Source organism: Gekko japonicus, unplaced genomic scaffold (genome assembly GCF_001447785.1).
Source record: "Gekko japonicus isolate JY-2015 unplaced genomic scaffold, Gekko_japonicus_V1.1 scaffold241, whole genome shotgun sequence".
NCBI classification, from domain to species: domain Eukaryota; kingdom Metazoa; phylum Chordata; class Lepidosauria; order Squamata; family Gekkonidae; genus Gekko; species Gekko japonicus.
In genome coordinates, this window is record NW_015160216.1 from 4,224 (window position 1) to 31,760 (window position 27,537).

Genomic DNA, 27,537 nt, shown 5'->3' on the forward strand with positions numbered 1-27,537 from the left:
GTAGAATGCAATAGACTACACCCTCCAAACCAGCCATTTTGTCCTGGGTAACAACTGCTGCCAATCTCCAGGTGAGGGCTACAGATCACTCACAATTACAACTGCTCTTCAGGTAGCAGAGATCAGTTCCTCTGGAGAAAACAGAGGACTCTGTCATTATACCCTGCTGAGGTCACCACAGCAAATTGACACTGTTTGCCCAAAGCCAGAGCACTGCCCCAGAGCCTCTTTCTAGATCTTGTTGTATTGCTTTCACAACGGGCTTTACTGCTAGTTAGCTATAATGGAATTGTTTTTAGATGATTTTATGTTGTTTTAATTATATTTATGCACTGATTGTGAGCCGCCCTGAGCCTGCATTGCGGGGAGGGCAAGGTACAAATAGGATTAATAAATCAAATAATAAATATGTAGAGTTTGCACCTCATCCAAATTGTGTTCTGAAGAATACTCTCAGTTTTGTAAATGGTGCCTAGTTTACACTGGGCAAGAGCAAGGTGGTTATTGAAAAAATAATTTTACCTCTAGTTTTACATTCAATCTTTTTATTTTTCAGTTTTGGATTGTCAACACCTTCTCCAGTTGGTGTTTCTACCACTTTGAGAGGTATGTTCCCTACTCTGAAAACTGCTGAGAAGGCTTATGCCTACAGTGATGTTCCATGTGGTTTGTTCATGAGTCTTGAGGGCTTCCTTTTGCATGGCCTCTTCAAAGCTTCCCTCCTATCTTTTATAATTCAAAAGACTTGTACAGTGTTGTACTGAATGGGAAAGGTCTGCCATATTAAAATCACATTGATGAACTGTTGAAGACATTTTGTTTTGACACATTTTATAACACAATTTTAGTTATTTGGTGATGTGAAACATTTAATAATAGGCCACCATTAATGCAGTAATGTAATTGTCTAAGACTCTAAGATACGTGTACATCCATTCAAAATGCCACTTGTCTTCTTCCTAAGATGCAGCTGCCAAAGTTCTGCCTCCCGATGAGGTTTCAGTTGAGACTCCTTCAGAAACTATTACTGACAAGATTGAAGACACTGAAGTAAGTGTATGGACTCCTTTGCATTTTGGAGGCAGAGAATTGTGTTTATGTTTCATTAGTTCTGTGCAGGTGACCAAAGCACTCTACATTCAGCACATAAATGCAGTGTATAAATGGCAGCAGGCTTTGTCCCTGACCCTCATGCATTGATTGATCGGCCTAGTGCACAGATCCCATGTGTGTATGCACTCCGTGCACAAGGTACAATCAGTGCTCAGAGGGTGGGGACAGAGCCTGCTGCCACAGTCCTATTTTTCTACCAAATGTTAATTGTACACTGTCTCAGTTGTCTGCACAAGATTAAGTGACCCATTCCTTTGTAGACATGTTACAGCTGTGATCCCACTAATTTTCCAGTTTGTGATAATAATTCTCCCCTCAGTTTCTGTTTAAGTGAGCTTCAGAAGGCTCCCCAAGACTAGTATAATCTTCAAACATCAACTGTTGTTGTCTTGATATTACAAAACAGGGTATTCTGAATCAGATTTCCCCCCCCTAAATCCAACAGATCTGGCACTATGGGAAATCTTGCCCCCTGTTAGAGTGGAGTGATCTATTTTTGTTTGAGAATTGGTAGTATCTCATGGACTTGTCAGTTTTGAAGGTAGTTGAAAGTGATCTAATCCTGCCACCTCCACTGTGGCAAAATCCTTCTTATCAGACAGCAATAATAAGATTAGCCAATATTTAGGCTGCAATATGTTACAGATTGAAAATGGGAGTCAGAACCATTTGTAAGGTCCCTATCATATATATGAGTAATAGGAGTATCCTAACTAGATCCCACTAATAGAGATCTCCTAGCTAGATCCCACTAATTTTCCAGTTTGGGAAACTATAAATTAAATGATGGTCTTTGAGAAGTACAGACCATTTTCTATTTTCAGTAGCCAAGATGGGAACTACTGTATATAATGCATTTCAGTTGTTTATTGCTATGATAAATGCCTTCCACTTCAGAAAAAGCATCTGTAAACTATTGCTGAAAAGAAACTTTGCAAACCACAAAATCTAAAAAGAATGCTTTGGGATTTAGGTGACATCTCATATGCTTCATTGTTATACTCAACTGCCAAATTATGCTGAAAATTTCGAGAATGTCTTAACTTTAGTTGTCCTCTAGCCTAATCTTTCAGATCTTTTAACACAAAGACTTGGGGAGGGGGGAGTGAGAATGGATAACAATCTAAATATAGTGCTTTTGAGATATGTTGATATAAATGAAGAATGTTGGTTAGAAAATTATTGCCTTACACTAAGAAAATAGGAGATACACATGGGAAAGATTATATATTTTATTACAAACTACTTAGACCTATGAAATCTCATAGGTGAATCAAGGTAACATTCCAACCCTTCCTTTGGCCATTATTATTGTTATCTCCCTACACATCCACCTACTTTGGTTCAACCCTCCCTCCTCACCCACTCACCACCTCTGTTCCCAGCATCTCTCCCTAACTACTTGTCAATCATGCCTCTTCCCCAATATGTCTTCCACTCCACTTTTCACCTTTGGTAAACAATTTTTAAAGAGATTTGTACATTACAGCATTAATCAGACCAGTGGTCCATCTATTCCAGCATCCTGCCTCACACAGTGGCCAACCAGTTACTATCGATGGCCAACAACTGGGCATAGAGGCCAAGGACTTCCTCAGATGTTGTATCCTAGCATAGTTTTCAAGAAATTTATAATCTGACTGCATGTTAACAATCAAGAAATGAGTGTGTATCACAGGATACAACTCAGTTCTCTTAAGTAACTACTGTCTGCCTTTAACTGTAGAGCTATGGAAATGAACTCATATCTCCAAGAGTGGTAGAAATTTGAAAAGCAAATTGTATTCAAAATAAGTTTTGACATTTATTCTGAGTGAATTTGTGCAGAAATTATACTAATGAGGGTAAGGTTTTTCTTCTAAACCTCTTTCATTCAATGTTTCCTTCCCCACCACTTCAGTTCAATAATGAAATAAAGAAAGAGGAAGAGAAACTGGCGAGACTGGCACATGAACAGGTGGTTGAGTTCAGCATTCTTCTTCCTGAAGAGAAATACAGCATCGAACTCAGCGACCCTTTCACTGAAGAGTACCAGCAACTCTCACAGCTATTCATTTCTGAAGTAATTGCCTCACCTGTCCATTTCCCCCTATAATCTGAAATGTTAATGACAGAGCATGCAGATTTTTATCTTCTTTAATGGTATTTTCTGGGGTAAATGGCTATGCTCCTCAGCATCTACTGATGTTGTTGTTTCTGTCCCCTGTTGTTTCTGTCCTCTATGAGGGTTGTGTAGCTCCCACCTGGAGTAGCATCTTCTTGGTAACATTTAGTTAAAGAAGATATGATGTGACATCATCATTTCTCCCCCTCCTATCAAAGGCTGCAGCCAATGAAGTAGAGCGAGGGCAAGAAAACTGTGAGCATTACTATATTGCTTCATATGTCTTCTTTAGCGAACGTTGTTGGGCAGACACAGGAAAAAGATGACCTCAGGTTTTATTTATTTATTTATTTATTTATTTATTTATTCACATTACAAGTATTTATTTATTTACATTACAAACTTTCATCTGTTTACATTGTGAACTACTTAAGGGAAGAACAAAGGGTTTTGGATCTTGCCCTTGTTATAAAATCCCTCCCTCTGCTCCCCAGGCCTGCAGATAGAATAAACTATATAAGGTTCTCTCACCATGAGTGCTGCTTTCCAGCTGAAACCTTAGGCTTCGCTTGCCTAGCCAGCTGGCACTGGGGAGATATACTCTCTATATGCATCCCTGATTAAGGCGCTGCTTATCCACCCTTGCCTAAATGACTAAGACAGTTGCTATTGTGAGAACTAAGAAGTAAATTATTAGTAACAATCATAATTGTTTCTCTAACTCACCTGGATCATGCCTTGGCAAACACTGCTGAATATATTATACTAGGTCTAGTCTCCTGCCAGATTGTGGCCCATATGGGGAATAGATATATTCCATCCTGCAGGCAAAAAGAGCCATTCTAACTCTTATACGTGGCCAGATTAGGCAAGACACTTTAATTTTCCAACATATGTGGCCAAGGAATAGTGCCATACTATATGTGGAAGAAATGTCTGATCGGACAATGGCTACTTGGCATGCTGATGTTCCTTTCATCCTTTGCCTAGTTCTCTTTGTGCTTGGACAGACACCATTACCAGTTAGAAGTTTTTGACAGGTTTTTATTCTGGGCAGAGTGAGTTTAAAGTGAAGGTTGTTTTTATAGAATCATATAGAGCTGGAAGGTACCTCCAGGATCATCTAGTCCAACCCCCTGCACAATGCAGGAAATTCACAAATACTTCCCCCCTTACCCCAGTAACCGCTGTTCCATGCCCAGAAGATGACAAAAAACCCTCCAGGATCTCCAGCCAAACTGGCCTGGAGAAAAATTGCTTCCTGACCCCAAAGTGGTGATTAGCATTTCCCTGGGCATTTAAGAAAGGGACACAAGAACTAAGCACTGATGCAACCCTTCCTGCCCTCCCTCTCATGAAGTTGTAAATATCAGTGAGAAGAGCCATAGTGGTTTCTTGCATTGTTTCTTGCTTCATGGTGAGTGCAAAGAAGGGTTGCTTTTCTCAGTCTGAGTGAACCAAATTGAATGAATAATTAGGCTTGGATTCACAAATATTTCAGATCCCAGATACCTAGTTCTATCCTGCTCCTTTCCAGCCCATAGCTTCACACAGTTTTATGCTTCTCCAGAACCACTATCTTTACTGTTTCTTAAAGGACCATGTGGTAGAAAAGTTTATAGTATTTATATTATTTAGATACAAAACAATAAACAATGCTATTAGGAGACCCACCTGGTGCATCATCTTACTATTTTGATACAAGTGTTCTACCATCCTAAAACCCTACACTAATATATCCTTACATGTGATGACCTTTCAGAACTGAGAAAAATATTTGTAGTAAACAGAAAGTAGATGAGCAAAGGACACAAGGACCTGGTATAAGTTTTGGTCATTTGCTATTTTAATTGTATATATAGCATGAATAGTGATCTGTTGTGAGGCTGCTATAGAGGTTAAGACTGGCAAATAATGTACTGGCACATAACAGGCCTGTCTCAAAGCATGTTTGAAGGTCTACAGGTTTCTAAAGTTGCCGTTCTATCAACCTTACCTATGCACCTGGACACAATAAGCCTTTCTTTTGAGCACATAGGATTGTCTGTTGAAGATGCAGGATACATTGATATGGTTCCTTTATTACTACAATATGATGCCACCTTAGCAGATTTTCCTTATGAGTTTCATAACCTAAAGTAAAGGTAAAGGTGAAAGTTTCCCTTGCTCGAAAGCCAGTCGAATCTGACTCTAGGGGGCGGTGCTCATCTCCATTTCCAAGCCGAAGAGCCAGTGTTATCTGAAGACATTTCTGTGGTCACGTGGCCGAGCATGACTACAGGCCAAGGCACACGGAACACTGATACCTTCCCACCGAAGCAGTATCTATTTATCTACTTGTAATTTCTTGCTTTCAAACTGCTATGTTGGCAGGAGCTGGGGCCAAAGATGAGAGCTCACTCCGTCACACAGCACTCGGGTCTCGAACTGCCTAGCTACAGACCTTCTGGTCTGCAGCTCAACGTCTTAACCTCTGAGCCACCTACAGCTTTCTAAATAAATATAAAGTGCATTTTTAAACATTTTAAACAGTGCTATATTAATTTGTTCAAAATTTTCCCTGTTCAGTGTAAACCAGTGGTACTCAGTGGCTTGCAGGAAGGCACATTCAAAATTACCATAAACCAAAAAGAGCCACATGACTATTGTATGCCCACTGTACCACCTCACCAAATGTGTGTGTGAATTCCAATCCGATCTAATTTATTACAGCAAGAGCCAGTAAAACAGTACAATTCTGATATAAGAAGGATTAAAACAGTAATAATGTAGGAATAGTATAAAAACATTAACAAGAGAAAATTAATAAAATTAGTTATATAATGTTAATAAGAGAATCATACGATTTTTTTCAGCTGAAATGTGTGTGTATTAAGTGCTATCAAGTCGCCTTCGACTTATGTCAACCCTATGAATTAATGTCCTCCAAAATGTCCTGTCGTTAACAGCCTTGCACAGGCCTTGCAAACTGAGGGCCCTCATGGCTTCCTTGATTGAGTCAATCCATCTCACACAGGGTCTTCCTCTTTTCCTGCTGCCTTCCACTTTTCCTAGCATTATTGTCTTTTCCAGTGACTCTTGTCTTCTCATAATATGACCAAAGTACAATGGCCTCAGTTTAGTCATTTTAGCTTCTAGGGAGAGTTCAGGCTTCATTTGATCTACAATCCCTTTATATGTCTTTTTTGGGAATCCACGGTATCCATAAAACTCTCCTCCAACACCACATTTCAAAGGAATCTACTTTCTTTCTGTAAATTTCTTCTTTGTCCAACTTTCACGCCCATACATAGGTATTACTATGGCATGAATTGTCTCGATCTTGGTTGCCAGCCACACATCCTTACACTTAGGGATCTTTTCTAGCTCCTTCATGGCTGCTATTCCCAGTCTCAATCTCCTTCTGGTTTCTTGGTTACAGACAGTCTTACTTTTGGTTGATGATGATGGAACCAAGGAATAGAAAATCTTGAACAATTTCTATTTCTTCACCGTCAACTTTAAAGTTGTGTAATTCCCCAGCAGGCATTACTTTTGTCTTCTTGATGTTCAACTGTAATCCTGCTTTGGCACTTTGTGCTTTAACACTCAAAAGTAGATGTTTCAAGTGTTCACTATTTTCTGCCAGTTATGTGGTGTCATCTGCTTATCTCAAATTGTTTAATGTTCCTTCCACCAGTTTTCACTCTAAATCTAATCCAGTTTTCCTTATGATATGTTCTGCATATAGACTGAAGATAAAACACATCCTTATTTGACACTTGCCAATTGGAAACCATTCAATTTCTCTATATTCTGTGCTACAGTAGCCTCTTGTCTTCAGAACAGGTATCAAAATAATCAGATGCCATGGAATGCTAATTTCTTTTAAAACCAACCATAGCTATTTATGATGCACACAGTCAAAAGCTTTGCTGTAATCTATGAAACACAAGATGAATTTCTCCAGAAATTCTCTCATATACTCCAGTGTTGTTCAGTCGCAGAGTCATGTCCAACTCTTTGCGACCCCATGGACCACATCACGCCAGGTCCTCCTGTCTTCTGTTATGCTCCGGAATTTGCTTAATTTCATGTTCGTTGCCTCGATAACACTGTCCAACCATCTCATCCTTTGCCGTCCCCGTCTTCTTTGACCTTCAATCTTTCCCAGCATCAGGGTCTTCTCCAGTGAGTGCTCCCTTCTCCTTTGGTGGCCAAAGTATTTGAGCTTCAGCTTCAGTATCTGGCCTTCCAGGGAACAGTCGGGGTTGATTTCTTTTAGGACTGACTGATTTGATCTCCTTGCAGTCCAGGGGACTCTTAAGAGTCTTCTCCAGCACCATAATTCAAAAGAATCTATTCTTCGGCGCTCGGCCTTCCTTATAGTCCAACTCTTTCAGCCATACAGTACTACTGGGAATACCATTGCTTTGACCATACGAACTTTTGTTGGCAGGGTGATGTCTCTATTTTTTTTTATGCTGTCAAGATTTGCCATTGCTTTCCTCCCCAGGAGCAGGCGTCTTTTAATTTCATGGCTGCAGTCACCATCTGCAGTGATCTTGGATCCTAGGAACATGAAGTCTGTCACTGCTTCCACGACTTCTCCTTCTATTTGCCAAGGAGTGATGGGGCCGGATGCCATGATCTTAGTTTTTTTGATGTTGAGTTTCAAGCCTTTGTGCTCTCCTCTTTTATCCTCAGCAAGAGGCTCTTTAGATCCTCTTCACATACTCCAATAACCAATGTAAATTTGCAATATGATCTCCCGTGCCTTTTCTGAATCCAGCTTGAGCATCTGACATTTCTTGTTTCATATATGTTAACAGTCTTTTTTGTATGATTTTGAGCATCACTGTACTTGTATGAGAAATTAATGAAATGGTCTGATAGTTGCTACAGTCTTTGATGTCTCTTTTTTCAGAATTGGAGTACAGATTGACCATTTCCAGTCTCTGGGCCATTGTTTTATTTTCCATATTTGTTGGCACAGTCGAATTAAGATTTTGATGGTTTCTGTTTCTGTGGCTTGGAATAGCTCTATCGGTATCCCATCTAATCCTTGCATTTTTTCCCCTCCCACTTGCTCTCAGTGCAGCTTTCAGTTCACTTTCTAAAACTGTAGGTTCTTCTTCTAAAGATTCTTCTTGGAAGGAAACTGTCATTCTTTCGACTCTTTGGTATGATTCTTCAGTGTATTGTTCCTACTTTTTATTTATTCAGTCTTGTTCATTTAATTATTTCCATGTTGCTCTCTTAGTCTCCTTTTTTGTAGTTCTCTTCTGTTTCTGTACACTGCCCATTATAAATAGTTCTCTTTGTTTTTATGTGAAAGTTGCTGGAACACTGCATTTAGGCATTTGATACTGTTTCTGTCACCTTTTACTTTTCCATCTTGGCTGTCTTTAGCAATTTTAAGAGCTTCATCAGTCATCCATTGAGGATTTTCATTTCTTTTGGCTACAGGAATAGTCTTTGCACATTCTTCCTTGATAATGTCTTTGTTTTCAACCCACAGTTCTGGTTCATGTTCACTTGAACTTAGTAATACAAATCTGTTCTTTACATGGTCTTAAAACTCTTCAGGAATCTTGCTTAGAATGTATTTTGGTACAATGAACGTTTTGCTGTTTTTCTTTGCCCACCAAATACATACAAGAATACAAGATATAACTATTAAATATATGACTATAACTTTGGCTGCATTTACATGATTTTTCCGAACTCTTTACTTCTATCCCTTGCACGGGGCCTACAGCTCATGCATCATCCAGTCTCTCTAGTAACTGTCTCAATGAATTAACTGAGAAAAAAGAGGAGGGGGGAAACTCAACCCAAGATATGGCTGTGATACATGAGGGTCAAGCTAACAAAATAAGTTATTATAAAAATAGAAATATTTATTATGATGTACACATTAGTAAAAGATAAAATAGGTTAAAAGAAATGATCCAAATATCAGACTCTTAAAACTTTTTACACACAGAGCTGAGTTTTACATATACAATTGATGGGTATATCTTATGACCAGTAGACCATACACGTTTCAGCCCCTCAGGGCCTTCCTCAGTGGTCAATATTACTATTGTAAAAAAACACATATCCAGAAAAAATAAAAGAAAAAAGATTTTCTTTAGAGCCAGGTGTTGCTTTCTCATGTGATGTGCAATTGGTAAAAGTTTAACAGTAGGCTATGGATAATCTCTCATTGTAACTGCACATGCTCTCCAAATTGTTCTGGTAACAAATATCCAATATGTCTGGATGTGTGTCTCTTCCATCAAAGGTAGTAATCAAGTTCAAGGAATGAATCACCTGCCAGTGACAAGCCCTACTGGGAACTGTCTTGCCCATTTTGCTGAAACATGAGACAGGTCCTGCAGTGGGGGATGGTGCTCAGAAGAGCCACAGGTACCATGTCAAAGACCCACATATGGCTCCAGAGCCAGTGAGTACATAAAAACATAAGAACATAAGATAAGCCAATATTGGATCAGGCCAATGGCCCATCTAGTCCAACACTCTGTCACACAGTGGCCAAAAATACCAGGTGCCATTAGGAGGTCCAGCAGTGGGGCCAGGGCACTAGAAGCCCTGGTCTAAAAAATATCACTGGTCTAAAAATGTTACCTGGAAACTGAATATTTTCCAACAAATCTAGGTACCTTTGCAGACAATTAATATCTTCAATTTTATTCTTTCTGGGTTAGATCCAGCTCAAGGACTATGTTTGGATTGCACAAGGATCACTTATATTCCTGGCTTCCCCAGCAACCATTTTCAACCCTGGGGTTGGAAATGACTGCTGAAGATACAGGAAAGCCAGGAAAAATGATTATCATCAGCATGTTTCACTAATGGATGGCAGGCTCTAATCCAGTGTTAAAAATATGCTAGGCCTAACCCAGCACTGGCAGTTGGAAATCCCTTCAGAACACAACAGATATGGGGATGGACAGTCTTCCGAAATAAATAAATAAATGAATGAAAGTACACATAGCAAAAAAAAAATAATGAAAGGTAGAGCATTGAATCAAAAGGGAAAGTCGCCATTGTCACTTCTGTCACTTAAAATTACCTTTGTGTGTTCTGTACATTTATTAGAGAGACCACCTGAAAAAGGACAGGATCTATCATTTTTGTCTCCATTTTTTTCAAATAGATTCAAAATTCATATGAAGGATTGCCTGGATACAAGAACATCCATGTTACTGAATTCAGGTATGAAGTTCTGTCAACACATGAGAATTCCTTAGTTTATTAGTTTAATCAAGATGTTCTGTACAAAGCTGCCCCTTTGTATCACTCTGCAGAATCAAGATAGATTTGCTAAGGTATTCACTAGCTCTGAGGACCACACTGTTGTAACATTGATGAATACAACTACAGTTATCCCATAGAGTTATCAACCTATGGAGGGGGCCTGCAGTTCTCCTGTAATTACAACTAATCTACAGACTACAGAGATCACTTCCCCTAGAGAAAATGTCCCCTTCTAGGTGAAATCCCTCCCCAAATTCCTCCCTTCACAGATATCACCCCTAAATCTCCAGTGATTGTAAGGGCCATGGCACATATTGTTTGTTTCCAAAATGGGGGGGGGATGATATGTCATTCAATACACATTCAATGACGTATCATCCCAAACACTAAAGTTCATCCAAAACACACAGTCTTTGAAACAGAGAAATTGGCCTCTATCTAAATTGTTTCTGTTTTCATTACAGTAACAGAGGTTCCTTACACAGATTCCCAGATACTTACATAGGTCACAATCCAGCATAGAGATAAATACTGAAATTATTGAAATTATTCTGAATTTATTCAATAATAACCATAATATAAAACACAGGCAAGATTAAATTTCCTGAGCATCAGATTAATGCTGTAGTAAAAATAATGAACATATACTGTGTTGTGTTACTTTACAATTAAATGACAATAGTCTTTTTAATTTACAGCAATATGAATCAATCTCTACACCCTTTATTAGCCCAAGGTCACATAACGAGCATCATGGTTGATTGGGGATTTGAACCTACATTTCTCCAGTTCATGTTTAGCATTCTTCCCATAAAAACTGATACATAAAATGTACTAAATATACCAGAATGCAGGTGTTGCCCCGTACAAAGGTTGTAAAATAAATATCTTTATTTGAATGGTATATTGTTAATTTTGGTAGAGCTGAGATGTACTACTTAACTGGGAAGCACCTTTTCTCATTTCATTTGTCATTTGAACTTTTCTTGTTCTCTCCCCCCTTAAATTTAGATCTCCTGAGGATGACAGGTAAAGGAAAACTTTCAGTATTTTTTTTCTTGTTCTGCTGATAGGTTATTAGTATGCTGCTAAAAGGCTCCAAGACAGCTGAGCCAATCTGTAGCAGCGAGATGTTGTGTAAATGCACTCCAGCAAAAGTCTAGTCAGATGTTGCTTCTGGATCTTGGGTCTAAAGATAAGGCTCCCCTAGTGGTCTACTCTAAAGCATCAGCTGTGTGGTCAAAAGTGTTCAAGGCTTACTATGACATCACAGACTGTGACAGTAAAGCATCCATGCCGATTGCAGTCAACTCATATGGTATGACAGTTCTGCAACTGACTTGTTTTCAAGTCATCAGAGGCCTTATTTCAGTAAACTGAAATAGGTGACCAATATTTATTGGCTTTGTGGACTTGGTTGCAAGATAAGCAGAGGAAGCCCACAACATAAAGACAAAGGAGAGATTCAGAAAGTGCAGGCACTTTGATAATACTAATAGACCACTGTCCTGATGGGGTCCTCTGCAAATGTTATTTTTATACTTGTAGACATCAATTTAAAAACGATTACAATATGGCCCCGTTCACACGCGAAAGTGTCGAGGGCGGATTATTCAGGCGCAATCACACCACCACATCTGGCAAGTGGAGCACACCCGCGGGTGACCCGTGGCTTCCTGCGGAAAACCCAAAGTTAAAAACTACCTGCTTTGATACACTATCTTCCGGTAAATGCGCGGTGCAGGCGGGCGTCTGATCGGAGACACACTGGTAGCCCATCGCATCTAGTAGCCGTCCGCGTTGGGCGCATGCGAACAAACGCGGTCCTGCTGTTTTCCAGCTGTGTTGCCTTGCTATCTGATCGGCTGCTGACGGCTGGAGGACGGAGCCACGGGGGAACGTGAGATCGCACTACCGCGCTTCTTTTTTTCTCTGCAGCAAAAAGCCTCCGTCCCCCTGTGGATTATCCGGCCAGTGTGACTGGGGCCTATAATAGTTTTTAAATTGATGTCTACAAGTATAAAAATTGCCATTGGCTATGCATTGAGGAAAAAAGTAAAGTAACTTTTGTTGTTATGATGAATCTAATTGAAAATCAGCAAAAAGGTTTATAGAATTTCTACTTCGGATAATTTTTAATACTACTGACACATTTTTAATTTGCCTTTCATTCAAGGAGTTTCTATTGCATAAATGGTTCTTCCCACCCCATTTTATACTCACAATAACTCTATAAGGTTGGTTGGGCTGACAAAGAGTAACTGGCCCAACATCCCACAGTGAGCATGGAAAAAGGGAGATTTGAATCCAGATCTTGCAAGTCCTAGTCTAGCCCTGGTCAGGTGCAGGGTGTTATATGCTACAGACCACAGCAGCTGTATGACAACTGAGCAAGGGAGGGTCTGATTTACTCCATGCATATTCTGAATCTCCACATGTTCATAAGAGTTGTTGTATTCCTTATCTGAGTGAAGGCTGCCTTTGCTTTTCCTTAGCAGAAAACATTTATGGGTGTGCAGATATCGGAAAGACTTTGTGCATGTGCAGAATGTTAGAACAAACACCTGAGTTGTTCATATGCCATAGCCACTATTTTTCCTTTTTCCATATTACTCCCACCATATAGATGCACGTTCTAAGTGCTGTTACGTATTGCTAGTGGGAACATGTTTCTGTATAATATTCTATTGAAAATGTCATCCTTAATCATTTGTTGAACATCAAATACTGTTTTATGACTACCAATAGCAGGTATATTGTTTGGGCCTCTGTCTCATAGTACTCTCTCAAACTTTTCAGCGGCGTGGAAGTTCTATACTCTGTGTTTTTTGATGGGGAAGCCATCAGCAATGCCACCTGGGACCTGATTAACCTTCAGTCCAACAAAGTGGAAGACAATGCCTTTATGGAAATTGAGGATAACCCAACTGTTGTTTACACTGTCAGTGACTTTAGACACTATATTGCGGAAATCCTTCATAAGAACGCTTTACTGGATAATGCCTCGCTGATCCTGGATCCTGACTCTCTCCAACTTATCAGTGGTGTGTATGACATAAGAAATATTGCACGTACTCCATTAACTTACCGGTGTTTGCTCTTAAAATAAGATGCTATCACCTACCCCCCACCCCCAGACGTTTATAGACAGTGATGCATGACTGGCTTTCTCTTTAAGACTTAATTAAAATGACACCAAAGCCAGCTTTTTTCTCTCTGTACCAGGCCTCATCTGTTTGCATTTATGACCAGCTGGGCTTTGCCTTCAGTCCACTGTATGCAGGAGTCAAGGGAACTGACCAAGCTAAACGCAGGATGCAAGAAGAGATTTATCCAGCAACCCTTAATGGCACTCCAGAGTCCAGACCTTTCTGGGGTACACTGCTGTGACTGCTTCCTCATAATGCCTCTTGTCCTCCTCCTAATGATGGAAGTGCCTCTTCTGGTGGTTCTTCCAACCTTGATAAAAGGTTCCAGAGTCCCAAAGAGTGCTGTAGAATTCCTTTCCTTCTTGGGACTGAGAGAGTGTTTTGCGTGTGCACATACTATAATAGTGTTTCAGAGGGCTTTTTACTGATGGTTGAAATGTTGTTGTCATATGTAGAACTGGTGTTTATAGGGGCAAATTTCTTAGTAGATTTTGATTGCTTTAATTGATTCTTTATGGCCCCGGTCACATGGGAGGCTATGATCCGCAAGAGGGACGGATTGGGGGCACATCAAGCGGGCTTGATCACACTGCAACATCTGGGAAGCGGCACACACCCGTCCCCAATCTTCCAGCCGAAGATGCGGATCAGAAAAACACTAGTACTTACCGAAAAATCCACTGCAGTGTGATCGCCGGCACGCCCATCTCTCCCGCAGGCGGCATGCCAGGACCTGCCGAACTGCGCATGCACGTGCATGCGTAGCGGGCTCGCCTCGCTCTGTGGTCCGTGGCTTCCCCCTGGCATCTGATCGTGCCGGGAAGGAACTGCGCGGCAGCTGGGGGGATCTGTCTGATCCCGCTGCCGCGCTTCTCTTTTGGTGCGGCTCAAAAAAGCCGCACTTTGGTTGCACCTATTTCCCCCAGTGTGACCAGGGCCATAGATATGTTTTTAAAGTGTGTTATTCTAAACCTCCTCAAGCTCCTGGCAAAGCAAGATATAAATGTTTTAAACAGAGGTCATTTCGGGGGGGAACGCGGGGGAACTCAGTTCCCCCGGGCGAGGTGCAGGGGGTGGGGCACATGATGAAGCCCCGCCCCCTGCCTCCGGCCGCCCCGCTTCCAGCCCTCATTCAGCCAGGAGGAGGCAGGAGAAGAGGGAGGGTAGGTTGCTTCCTCCCCGCCTCTCCCCTCCCCTGCCTGCCTGGGGCCAGAGAGGGCCTTGGCGGGGCTTCCTCGTACTCCCGCTGGCCTTGCAAGTCCACCGCCAGGCCCCTGATGTCAGGGGGTGTGGCATATGCTAATGAGTTATGCTAATGAGTTCCCCTAGCTCTTTTTCTACGAAATGACCCCTGGTTTTAAAAATATTTAAAATATCCTCCGGAGAAATTACAGTACACTTAAGGTGTAGGTCATACTCAGACTCTTTATTCTGAAAAGAACCTAATTCTGCAAGGAAGTAATGCATGTCCAATGCAAAAATACACAAATATGGCAAATGAATTCTGTGCCTGTGTGCAACAAGGAATACAGAATATTCATACTGCACTCTTCAAGTGAATTGTAGATGAAGAAAAGCAGGGCTTTTTTGTAGAAAAAGCCCAGCAGGAACTCATTAGCATAATAGGCCATAACCAACAGCAAGAACTCATTAGCATATCAGGCCACACCCATGACAGCACAGCTCATTAGTATATTAGGCCACACCCACGTGATACCATAAGTGTGATCATCCAACCACAACCACCTTTTGCTTCTTATTCTGTTTACCTTGTTTGTTGTCAAAACCCAGGGCTTTTTTTGGAGCAGGAACTCCTTTGCATGTTAGGCCACACACCCCTAATGTAGCCAATCCTAATGAGTTCCTGCTGTTGGGTGTGGCCTGTTATGATAATGAGTTCCTGCTGGGTGTGGCCAACTTGGGAGCCAGCCAGAACTCCGTTCCTGTGCGTTCCTGCCCCAAAATAGCCCTGAGTAGTAGTTTTTATACCCCACTTGTCTCTGCCTTAAGGAGTTTCAAAGCAGTTTACAATCTCCTTCCTTTCCTCGCCTTACAACAGGCACCTTGTGAGGTAGGTGAGACTGAGAGAACTGTGACTGGACCAAGGTCACCTAGCAGGCTTCATGTGGAGAAGTGGGGAATCACACCTGGTTCTCCAGATTAGAGTCCACCGCTCCTGTATTGGGGTTATGGTGCAAATTATGATGAGGGTTATGGTGTACACTCCTCTTATAGATTTTCTTTTCTCCCAATTCCATCATGTAGGACATAAACCAAATTTCTATGTTACTTCTAATATTTAATTACAAATTAATTTGTTTCTAAGTTTCATCATTTCTTCCTTGCCACTTGTCTTCACAGTAAAAGAAGTAATTTCTACAACAACTGAGGAACCATCTTTGACGACCACAAAGCCCACTGGTGATGTAAGTGAATTTCTGAATTATCTTGTTCTACCAGTTCTTGACCTTTCAGCTACTTACTGAATCATCTAAATAATGCAAAGATCTTTCAAATGCCCTCTCTTAAAATTCAAAATGTTCAGAAATCTTTCATTTAATTATAACTACTTGGTACAGTTCACAGTAATTTCAGGTAGTGTTTCTATCAGAACTTTTGGATATTTCTGTGAGGCAGGCATGATTAGCTTACTGAATATGCCTTTGACTGGCAGAAAGTGATGGAAAATAGTTTGTCTTTGCAGAGTAGCTTTTCTGTCCTATTATCCATATGGTGTGTGCAAGAAAATCAAAACTTGCCAACTTAATATTACACTTGTTAATGTAGTGTAGCATTCTGAGAACCTTTGAATAATGTTAGGTGCCATAGGAACATGTCTTTGCATTTAAATAAATGATGAAGTGCAATTCTTGGCAGCTACATAGAAGTGCTCCTAACGTTTCTACAGAAAAGCAATTGTTCCAGTCTTTACAAATATTTTACTACTTGTGTAAGTTTTCTCTGCCATTCACAGTATTAAGATTTTGTTCACTTTTTAAAAAACTTTCCTTCATTAATTAGTTTATTGGTTACATATCCCACCTTTCTTCTAGGAAGTACAAGGTGGTACACAAGGGGTTCCCAGCTGATTGTTAAATATTCTATTCTAGTTTCAAACTGAGAGATGGAGAAGGGTAGAATTGAGGACTTATTGTAGATCTTCTAAGTGCTTCAGTACAGTAAGAATGCAGCTAATGAACAAAATTCACACAGAATGAAGCCATTTTGTTTTAAAGCAGATACAAAAAGACAGTTCTGCTTAAGCTTTCCTCAGTGGATGCTTTTCTTCTCCAAACTGCCCCAGTTACTGTTTCTCTCATGCCTGCACCAGGTACCAGAACATGTTTTTGAGGGTCTATATGTGTCTGAAACCCCATGGGAAGGGAAAGCAGTTTTGGGGTACATCTCCACTCATAATGGCCCCTTTTCAAAGCTGCTAGTTTTAACAAAAGAGGCCAGTGGGGTTTTGTTGCCTATATTGCCTAGCCATGTGTAGTTTGTACTAAGATTATAGACTGCTGACAGTAGAAGGCAGTAAGGAATTTCTGCTTCCAGAGCTGAAGTAACATTCTCCATCTGTGGTCTTGGTGTCCATCCACCTCTTTTCTGGCCTATCCCATTCACATTCTTTCAACCACACTCTCCCAAATAGTAGTAACTGTTCTGATCTGAAGGCACGTACATATCTTAGGGTATTCACCACTGAGGAAAATCTACTGAGTGGTGACAAACCATGGCATGAAATCTGATTGTCTCCTGCAAAGATATAAAGAATTTTTTTATTTCCCTGCTTCCCCAAATTCCATAGAGAGAGAAATGGAACAAAGAACAAACTAGTATAGCTATGTCAGTGGTAGGAAGAGGAGTGCTTGCTGGGCCTTTGGAGACACACCAGGGCTATAGCCTCTGAAGCCTGCCTAGGGTAGTATGATGATACAACACCAACCAGATCAGTGAACATTTCGCAGACCAGTTCACACACAGCCTTGCTGTGTACACGTTATATGGTGAGAAATGGGAACAATCTTGGGTCTTGTATACTGTGATTTGTACAGTTTTTCATTCAGATACTACAGCTTGTAAACATCGAGGATTTTTCTTTTAGGATCGTGTTGTAATATCTGAATGGCCATCGGCAGATGAGTCAACTGTAAGCAACATCTTGCCACTTGATTTTACCAGACCGGGTTTTGTCTTTGATATTGAACAGTTCAGTGACAATGAAATCTGGTTAAGACCTGATGGCTTTCCAAGCCCTGAAAGCAACATCAGTTCAACAGCAAAAGGTACTGTCCATTAAAAAGGTGGAATTACCTTTCCCTCTGATAATCTGTTCTTTGTGGATGAAAAATAGAAACTAAAATTTTGTCACACTGCTTGTGTTAGACACAAACTCTTGTTGTGGACTTGGAAACTTTGTCTTTATTAGAAAGTGGTAAGTTATTTTGTGGGCTCCAGCTCTTATGGGGGGAGGGGGAGCCCCCGTTGGCTGCATATGGACCGTTATTAAAGAACCACACACACAACACTGAATTTGGAAAATATGTGGAGTAAATTGGCCACGGAATCCATGGAAGGGGGAAGCTCGGAATGGAGCTTCTGGGAGGGAGGGACGGTCCTGGGCAGCTGCGAGAACACCTGAAGGGGGTGGTGGTGGTGGCAGAAATTGGTAGGCGCACAGGGGGGCACCAGAAGGTGTCCTCACCTAGCGTGCAAAATACCTTGGGCTGGCCTTGCTCACATGAGCTCACACCAATGGGCCCGTGACACCTCACCTCCATCTCTTGGTTTTCGGGCGGGTTGTTGAACATGAGCTCCTCCGGTCAGTTGAGCTGCTGATGCTCCCTGAGCAAGGAGTTGATGACTACTGTCACCCACCGACGACTGCTGCACCTGCCTGCCCTTGCAGGAATGGGCCCAAGCAAAGGCCGCTGTCCATGCCCATTTGGCTTGTTGGCCCCTGCCCAGGTGGTTGACTTTCTCCATAAGCTGTTCAAAAGCTTCGACAAGGCCTAGAACCATTCTAGCCAACTTTTCCATATCCACGGTTCCATTTTGACCCCTCGCAATGGCCTTTTGCTTTGCTGAGTGGGTTGTCCCGATGTCTGGTGATCCTGCCACTTCCCCCGCTGACTGGCCTCTCCTCCACACTAAGCCGCCGGTTCCCTTGTCACTGCAGGCAGCTGGGCCTGGCTACTGGGTTCAGTTCGTCATGAGCTTTATGCCTACTCAGGAGGAACTAATAGAGAGATAATGAGGCTGTCCCATCCTGGAGTGAGTGCTTGGCCCCTGATGTAGTAGAGATGGGACTATAAAGATTTTGATTATTCATATTTCTCTGGTTTTTATAGATTTAGTCTTTAAGTAATATTTTATTAGGATGTTAGAAAGGCCTGTTATATAGAAGGCTTTCCTCTTGCTGGCATAAAGAGTTCTGTGTCGGCTGGCTGATCCCAAGGTGCGTGCCTGAAGCCACAGCAGTAGGCTGCCTCTGCGATCTCATGTGGCCGGTGATGCCTTGCGGAGCCCCCACCCCCAGCCCGGCTCCAGTGGAGCCTGGGGGAGTGGCAACCCAGGCAAGAACATGGATCGTCCCTTGTCACCGGGGTCAGTTGCACGTACCCAGCCACCAGTTGGGCAGAGGTGCCTAGATGCTGCAGCTGACCTTTCCCAGGCACCCCTCCCCAGCTGTGGCTGGAAAAGGGGGGCGGTGACCTGGGCATAGTGGTTCCTGGCATGGCTGCCCCCCCCAAGGATGTGCCTGTCCCAACCCGGAGCGCTCCAACATTACTGCCGCAACCCCCAGCTCGGCCCCCTGGCTGATGAAAACTCGGAGGCCAGCGGCACCCTGGACAAGCAGGCTGTGGTACACCCTGCAGAGCCCATCACTGAGCCATGGTCGAGATGTGTGCCAGAGGTGTGACCCCTCCCAGGAAAAAGAAAACTGTGCGGCACAAGCTAGGCAAACAAGCTCCTGAGACAATGGAGGTGAGGCGCTGCATCTGGGATCAAAAAGTCCCCCCACTCCAATTTCCATCGGTAACTAGGCCATGAGGTCCCCCCTACCATTACCTAGATCTGCAACCTGCGGCATAAGGGTGAGGGCGGATGGCAGGTGGCTGGCCTATTCCCCCTGCCTAGGCCCTCCCTTGGCCACCCCATTGCCCTGTTATTGGCCATGGGGAGAGGGGGAAATCTCAAGTTTCCCACTGCTCCACCATCCACCGCACCCCCGGGTGGCTCCCCCTGCAAAATTTGGGCCACGTTGAATTGGGCCCCTTTTGCTTGTCTTACTCCCAATGGATGATGGATGAGTGAAAACGTGAGGGAAAGGAATGGGAGAAATTTATCCTTAACCATCTCTGAGAGTCCTTTTGTTGTTTTACTATCGCTCCTAAATTCTGTACAGAATTAATGTTGCCTTGGATTTCATTAAATCAGATTCTCTAATTTATTATTATAGCATAAGTGTAATGGAAAAAGGAAAGGAGTCTGGTGAGAGCTACTTACCTACCCTCAAAGACCATTGAGCAATCTACCAGAATACAGTTCAAATGTAATGTTGAGCTTTTCATTTAAAGTTCGTTGGACTCAAACGGCCAATAAAACAAAACATTAGGTTGCTCAGGTAGATGGAATGTTAGTGGTGGTCAGTTGCCATGTCAGTTGCCATGTCAGTGCTAGATGTAGGTCTGGGAAACAAAATCAACTCAAATTGATGAGGTCCAGGGGGCCCTTTTGTATACCCTTCACTGAACAACTAGGGGCTCATTGTGTCTGGACAGTACCAAGGTGTGGGATACCTGCAAGCCTAATATCATTGGCTGAGACCCTTGGTGGACTGGTTCATATGACAGAGGTCACTGGTGATAGACAATGTTGGGGCTCTTGTGGGGAATCCAGCTGACTAATGTCTGGCCAGAGGAATGCTGATGTATCAAAGGATGAGGTGACCCTTCCTAACTATTTGATTAGTATTCTGGAAAACCTTACATGTAAGGGATATTTTTGAATGGCATGTTGGCTTATATTCTTGCAAATGTTGGTCATTAAACAGGTGTAAGGGACCTCAGACAGTTACTGACAGAGAGATTTCATTAGGGTGTGCTGGAGTTCTTATGGGAAACAGGCTGCTGCTTCTTGAAATCACCTTTGATTGCACATAGCCTGATCATGATTCTACAGTTTGGTATCAAATATTGCTTCTTTGTCTATCTCTGTCTATGCAGGGTCTGAGGATCTAGGGGCACTCCAAAATGTGGTTCCCAGTGTGGGGAGGGATGTCTTGGCATAACAATCCTTTTGATTAGTTTGGTTGCACATTTATGTTCCTTTTCAAGCTTTAAGGTATTATTTTTGAGATGGGGTGACAAGAACAGTATACAATCTTCCAAATGCAGCCATACCATAAATATAGGAATGAGATGCTATGACGAAATTTACTGGAAAAACCATATAATAATATGTGTGTGTGTGTGGGGGGGTTGGACTCAATCAAATAAAATTCAGTAAACAAAGCTTGAAACAAATATTTACCTTTGCATTGGTTTGTTTTATAGTGCTTGAGGATACTAAGAAGCCAGAGGATTTACCTCTGAGTCCTACTCCTCACCTTGTGCCAAAAGAAATCCCTTCTACAAGCGAGTCTCTGATTCCTCTCACTCCAATACCATCAGCCACAGAACCTGAGGAAGTGATTACAAGTTATGTAGAAGAGGGCATTCTGCAACCTGACATATATACAGATGCATATGACTCTAGCTCAGGGCAGGAACCACAATCAAGTGCATGGCCTTGGGATAAAGCTACATTGGAGCCAGAGGGATCAGGTGTATATGATTATAAGGATGTATGGGTTTCCTATACATCTGAGACCGTACCAATGGAAGTCATTTCCCTGTCACCTTTTGAGTCCTCCATAGAAAGCGTTCTTGCAACATCTACTGAGATGTTCAGCATAACACCACTGGAGGATTTCACTGAGGACCATCAAATCACCTCTAAACCAACAGGAAGCCAAACCCCCAAAGCAACAGAGCAGTCATCAACACACTATCCACTTGAGCCTGTTACAACAAGAGAGCCCAAGATCACCTCTCTGTGGACCAGACCTGTGAAACCAGAAGTAATTTTAACAGTGACTCCTGTGGAACATCCAGTGACTGATGCTTTTCCTGTGGAAGAGCCTGATTTAGAGTCAGTATCCCAAGAGGCCTTTAGAACAGTTGTTCTGAAATCTACTGTTATTCCTCCTGCTGATAGTGCCACTCATAAAGCCACAGAGGAAGTTACAAGTTTTGAAGTTTTTACCATAGTTCCTGGTTCAGAGGATTTCACTGGAGTGGTCAGCACTTATATTCCTCCTAGTACAGTGAGCTCTGCTATTGATGTCCTCTCTGACATGCCTGCTGCACAGCCAACAGAATTCCACACAGCAGTGATCCCAACCAAATTGGAAGAAGACTTGGTAACAAAAGAACACGAAGTAACAGACCAAGACTATTTAGGCACAATATATTATTCCCCTGAAATGAAGGAAGGAAGAAGGATGACTGACAGTCACATGGAGCTGTCTACAAGTGCCCGTTCCACAGAGATGGCCAGTGTAGCTTGGGCTACTCATGAAGATCACAGTGCTACTGTCCCTGCACGAGCTTTAGTGGTATTCTTTAGCCTTCGAGTTACCAATATGATGTTTTCAGAGGACTTGTTTAATAAAAATTCCCCTGAATATAAAGCCCTGGAACAACGGTTCTTAGAACTGGTAAGAAATATTTGATCATCTAATTTTATTGTTTGCTGTTACATCTGAGAAACACAGTGAAATTCCAAACTTAATGGAATTTTGATTTTACAAGACAGATTACAAGTCTAATGTTTGTCTGCTAGGTTAATTTGTATTTTAATCTGTTGTGACTGTTCACATTCAAAAAATTTGATTCAGTGATCTATATTTATCAAAGGAAAAGGAAAAACTTTAAGCACTAATGGAAAAGTATACTTCTTATATCCATTTAAACCACAGTGGATGGCAGGCATTATTCCTTTGCCAATAACAACAACAACAACAACAACAACAACAATTTAATTGTTATAAAAACAATGGTCAAGTTAGCACACTTTGTCTAAAACCTGTGGACAGTACAAAGCAGGAGTTTTCCATTTCCCCCTTCTACTGCAACCCCCTGAAGTCCCTGCAGTTTTGTTTCTGGGGATCAGAAGACCCTGGGAACAGAATGGGGAGGAATGGAGGGGCCAAAATGGGGGGCAAAGAGGGAATTGGCAGACATCACCACTCTTACATTCAGAGCCAAGCCTGGGGCTGTTGCTCTACCCAGGGCTGGCCCATCATTGACAAATTTTAGACTATTGCCTAGGACACCAGCTCGATGAGGGCGCCACTCTGGTCTGCCTGCCACTCCACCTTCCCCATTAGGCTCTGGGCTGCGTGTCCCGCTGGTGGGCTCCCTTTCCCTCAGCCGGCCTCATCCCCTCCTTACCCTGTACAGGAAGTGAAGCACCCCAGGGCATACCTCCCTTGCCGGCAGGAGTGCCTCCCCCCACCGCAATTCAGCAGCACCATTCAGGGAGGCAAAGAAATGCACACCTCCCTTGCCAGCCAGAGTGCCTCCCCCCACCACAATTCAGCAGCACTATTCAGGGAGGCAAAGAAATGCACCCCCTGTCACCATAACCCCGGGCCCCTGGGGAGCCTCTGGCCGTCACCCTAACTCCAGGCCCCTGAGACTCTGGCCAACTTTGGCTCCTCTCCAGGGAATGCAAAAGGGAGGGGGAGGTTTCCCACGAGGTCTGAAGTGGCTTTTCCTCACCGAAGGCAGAAGAGTCACAAAGGCTTCCCGACGAGGTGGGGGGGGTGCACCGTGCAGCTTTCCCAAAGCCACAAGAGAGCCATCCTCACTGCGGTCTGCTCTATTCCATGCCCTGCCCAAAGGGGCTGACAGTGTCGCCCTGCAAGACCCTGATGGGGCTGAGATTGGCACTGGGGGGGAGGGGACTAGAAACTGGCCAGCTGCTGCTTGCACATCCAAGTGCTGTCTGGGAGGCCCAGAGCATGTGTGTGTGTGGGGGGGGGAGAAGTGACCCTCGGGGCACAGGAGCCAACTGGGATCTATTCAGGGGCATCTTGGTGGCTGCTGCAGGAACACACCAGAAGGTAGCCTTGCCTACTGTACAAAAAAACCTGGAGCCAGCCCTGGCTCTACCCAGGGTTTCCAGAATACACAAATACAGTAACAATAAGCACAACAAAAGATACAGACGCAAGGTCTACAAACCAGTCTGGAATCAGAGATCAAAGATCCAGTCCAAGAGTCAGGGTAAGGAGGGTTGAAGATTCAAGGTACCAGTTCCAGGGCTGGGAAACAGGTGCAGAAAGCAGATCCCACACTATAGGAGCAAGTACAAGTTACCAGCAACAAGGTACAAGACAGCAAGTCAGGGCAGAGCTCTGTTTGCTAAACAGGTCAGCTTCACAGAAGTGTAGCGAACAAGATTGCTTCCACATCAAGCCTTGCTGAGAGTGTACCTTTTATCTGCCTCCTTTGCTGACTCATCCCTCAAGGCCCAGGTGTCACTCATTACAGCTGCATTCACCCTCCTGGTGCAGGTCTTTACTGTTTCTCTCTATCAGCCTGTCAGTCCTAGTCCTGCAAGGACTCCTGGAATTAACATTAATAATTGCTGAGCAATTAGAGGAGTGCTTTATCTTCTCTCTAGAGCTGTCAAGCATTCTGTCCTCCTTCTATGCTCTGCTGGTTCAGGAGAGGCTGGTGGATATGGAGACACCAGCCTCTGTCGCATCTCTTTCTTCACCTGGAAGACTGAGCAGCCTGGCCCTGACTGAGAAGTGTTCTCACTTCCTGATGCTTCCCCTGTTGGAAGACTGAGCAGCCTGGCTCTGACTGGGAAGTGTTCTCACTTCCTGATACTTCCCCTGTTGGGTCTGCTGTTGCACCCAGCTGCTCAGGCAGGGATTCCATCAGTGTGGGGCCTGATTTTTCCAATTCCAAGGAGGAGGTGGCAGCTGGCTGGCCCATGACAACCACCCCTCTTCCATGAATGAGAATGTTGTTATGTGGTTGGCTACAGGCCCAAATCTACTCTTAGTGTGAATTCAGATGAATGTTTCCCCCTCAAAGTGCATTAACTTTTGCAGACAACATGCATTATCAGTCAAATGGAACTAATTTTTGATTGGTTAACATGATATGAAAATGTAACATTTAAGTACATTTTGGAAAATGGCCAGCTGAATTCATATCTTGAGTTTAAGCACATGGTTGATTTAGAATATATACATGTTGAAAAAAAATATAACCACAGCATTTATGTATGATTTCTCTTGTTCTGTAGCTGGTTCCTTATCTACAGTCCAATTTAACGGGCTTCCAGAATCTGGAAATTCTGAACTTCAGAAATGGCAGCATTGTGGTGAACAGTCGAATGAAGTTCATGAGACCTGTACCTCGCAATGTCACTAATGCTGTGTACATGATTCTGGAGGACTTTTGCAACACTGCGTACCAGACCATGAACCTGGCCATTGACAAGTACTCCCTTGATGTGGAATCAGGTATTACAAAGACATGTATTGTTGCTTGGTCAGTAAGCTTGTCTAAGCTGTAACATTTTAGCTAGTTTCAAAGGGAGCTATGTTGGGCTACATCAGAACAGCTAGATTTGAGTGCAGTAGCAGCTTAGAGAGCAACAATAGTTTCAGGGTATAAACTTTCGAGAGACATTGCTTTCTTTGTAAGGTATTTAATGAAGTCATCTCTGACAAAGGGAGTGTTGACTCTCAAAAGCTTATACTTCAGAAATATTTTTGGTCTGTAAAATGCCTTTGGACTCAAATCTAGCTATACAATTTTAGACATATTCATTGACTTAGCCCTGACCTGGATAGCCAAGGCAAGCCCGATCTCATCAGATCTTGGAAGCTAAGCAGGGTCAACTCTGGCAAATACGTGGATGGGAGACCTCCTTGGAATACCAGCAGTTGGGAGGTGGGGCAGGCTTTATTCAGCCACCTCTCTGAATATCTTCCAGGCCTCCGGTAGGGGTCAGTCACCAGAGGTCGCCATGACTTCCAGGTGTGCACACACACGGACGAAAAATACGACAAATAGATTTATTCACTGACTTCATTTATACCCCACTTTTCTCCCCAATGGAGAGCCAAAGTCGTTTATAACATTCTTCCATCCCCCATTTTGTCCTCACAGCAGCCCTATGAGTTAGATAAGGCTGAGAGTGACTGGCTCAGCGTCACCTAGTGAGCTTCCATGGCAGCATGGGAAACTGAATGGATCTCAGATCCTAGTCTAGTCCTCTAACCATTACACCATGCTGCTGGTGGGGGCTTAAATGATGATGATGATAAATAAATAAAACATTTTCATTTCTTCTGTCCAGCCAATTATGGCCATCGGGGTGGAAAACTGTTCAAAAGACATTAAAGACCACACACACACACACACATGGTCTTTAATGTCTTTTGAACATATATACACACACACACACACACACATATATATATATATATGTGTGTGTGTCTTTTAAGAGAATGCCAAAAAAATATATGGGTACTCTCCTTTTGCCTATTTATTGTCCATTAAAACCATGGTTTCATCTCTCAGATTTTAGGGAGATCTTGCAAAATAGGCATTATGTCCCATGGTATGAGGCTGGTCTTGTTTGGCTTATAGACATCAAGGATGAAGGGAGATTCATGAAACTCTTGGAACAGAATGATTTTTTTCCTGGAAAAAATAACCTTACTTCAATTCTTACATGCTATTCAGTCTGTTTTAATAATGAACAATGTCTTCAGGTCACTGAATAAATCTGAAGATAATGTGGTTGAATGCTCCTCTATACCGTTTTCCTTCCACAGAAAATATGTCAAGAAGACAAGTTCCAGCCTAGCTTCTCTGTCCTTCCAATTTTCGATGTGACCTTTCTTTTTTGTAGTATTAAAGTACTTGATCATGTAATTTCAAATCTGTACTAAGGTGACAAAGACCACTTCAATGAAAACTTGGTACATATAACATCTGCCTCATCAAATCTGAGGAAGGCTACCTGCTTGTCTTATTTAGTAGTAGTAATAGCAGCATCTATACCATGCTCTGTGAACATTCTAAGTACTTTACATGTGTTGTCTCAGTGATACTTTACAACAACCCTTTAAGGTATTGGCATGTATCCAATCACCCATTTACTTTACAGGGTAACACTTTCCCATTTCTGCCACATTCTGCAGGCCAATGAGCTCAACCAAATATAGTTCCTAGGAAACTGGATCCTCAGAAATAGCACAGGGAGCAAACATAGGACAGAATAAGTGGAAATCACTAAATGCCACCAAGTCTAGAGAACTTGACAGATAGATGCTCTTCTCTCCACAGTGCAGATAGGGGAGTGGAGACAGATATAATAATAGCTTGTCTAAGGGCGCATAATAAACTCATATCTGAGGGGAGTTTTGAATTGGCAGCTCTGAACTTTTTTGGGTTTCCCAACCTGTCATAGAAATTAATCATCATTAATGATGTTCATCAGAATGTTCTCCAAATTCTGTTTCATTGTTATTTTGGTTTCTGCCTGCAGTCTCTGTGAGAAAGGCAGACTATAAATGAAGTGCATACATAAATTCTTGCTATACAGGTGATGCATAGACTTGGGCTTGGTTCAGGCATAATGGAACAAAATAGTTTGTTTGTAAAACCTTGGTTTTACTCTCAAGATGTTTACTGAAATCCTGGTTTACCTGTTGGCTTCTTTGTGGGGGAGTGCACAAAAGTGTTTCCTGGGAACAAGCCAGGATGTCTTCATTCATATGTCATACAAAACCATAGTTAAACAAAACCATGGGGATAATAAACCAAAATTTTTCATTTCAGA

At 42.5% G+C, this 27,537-nt stretch overlaps 1 protein-coding gene across 1 annotated transcript in view; it reads left to right on the plus strand.

Annotated features, from left to right (window-relative positions):
• Positions 1 to 556: 556 nt before the first annotated feature.
• IMPG2 (interphotoreceptor matrix proteoglycan 2) overlaps positions 557 to 27,537 on the plus strand; it is a gene marked incomplete at its 5' end in the record, with an annotated part of 49,886 nt that continues 22,905 nt past the window's right edge. The window contains 10 exons of the mRNA XM_015410572.1: positions 557 to 606; positions 965 to 1,056; positions 3,014 to 3,175; positions 10,362 to 10,420; positions 11,474 to 11,491; positions 13,262 to 13,506; positions 15,973 to 16,037; positions 17,717 to 17,897; positions 21,171 to 22,375; positions 24,985 to 25,204. Of these exons, the coding sequence (XP_015266058.1) occupies positions 557 to 606; positions 965 to 1,056; positions 3,014 to 3,175; positions 10,362 to 10,420; positions 11,474 to 11,491; positions 13,262 to 13,506; positions 15,973 to 16,037; positions 17,717 to 17,897; positions 21,171 to 22,375; positions 24,985 to 25,204 (2,297 nt within the window). The remainder of the gene's footprint in view (positions 607 to 964; positions 1,057 to 3,013; positions 3,176 to 10,361; positions 10,421 to 11,473; positions 11,492 to 13,261; positions 13,507 to 15,972; positions 16,038 to 17,716; positions 17,898 to 21,170; positions 22,376 to 24,984; positions 25,205 to 27,537) is intronic.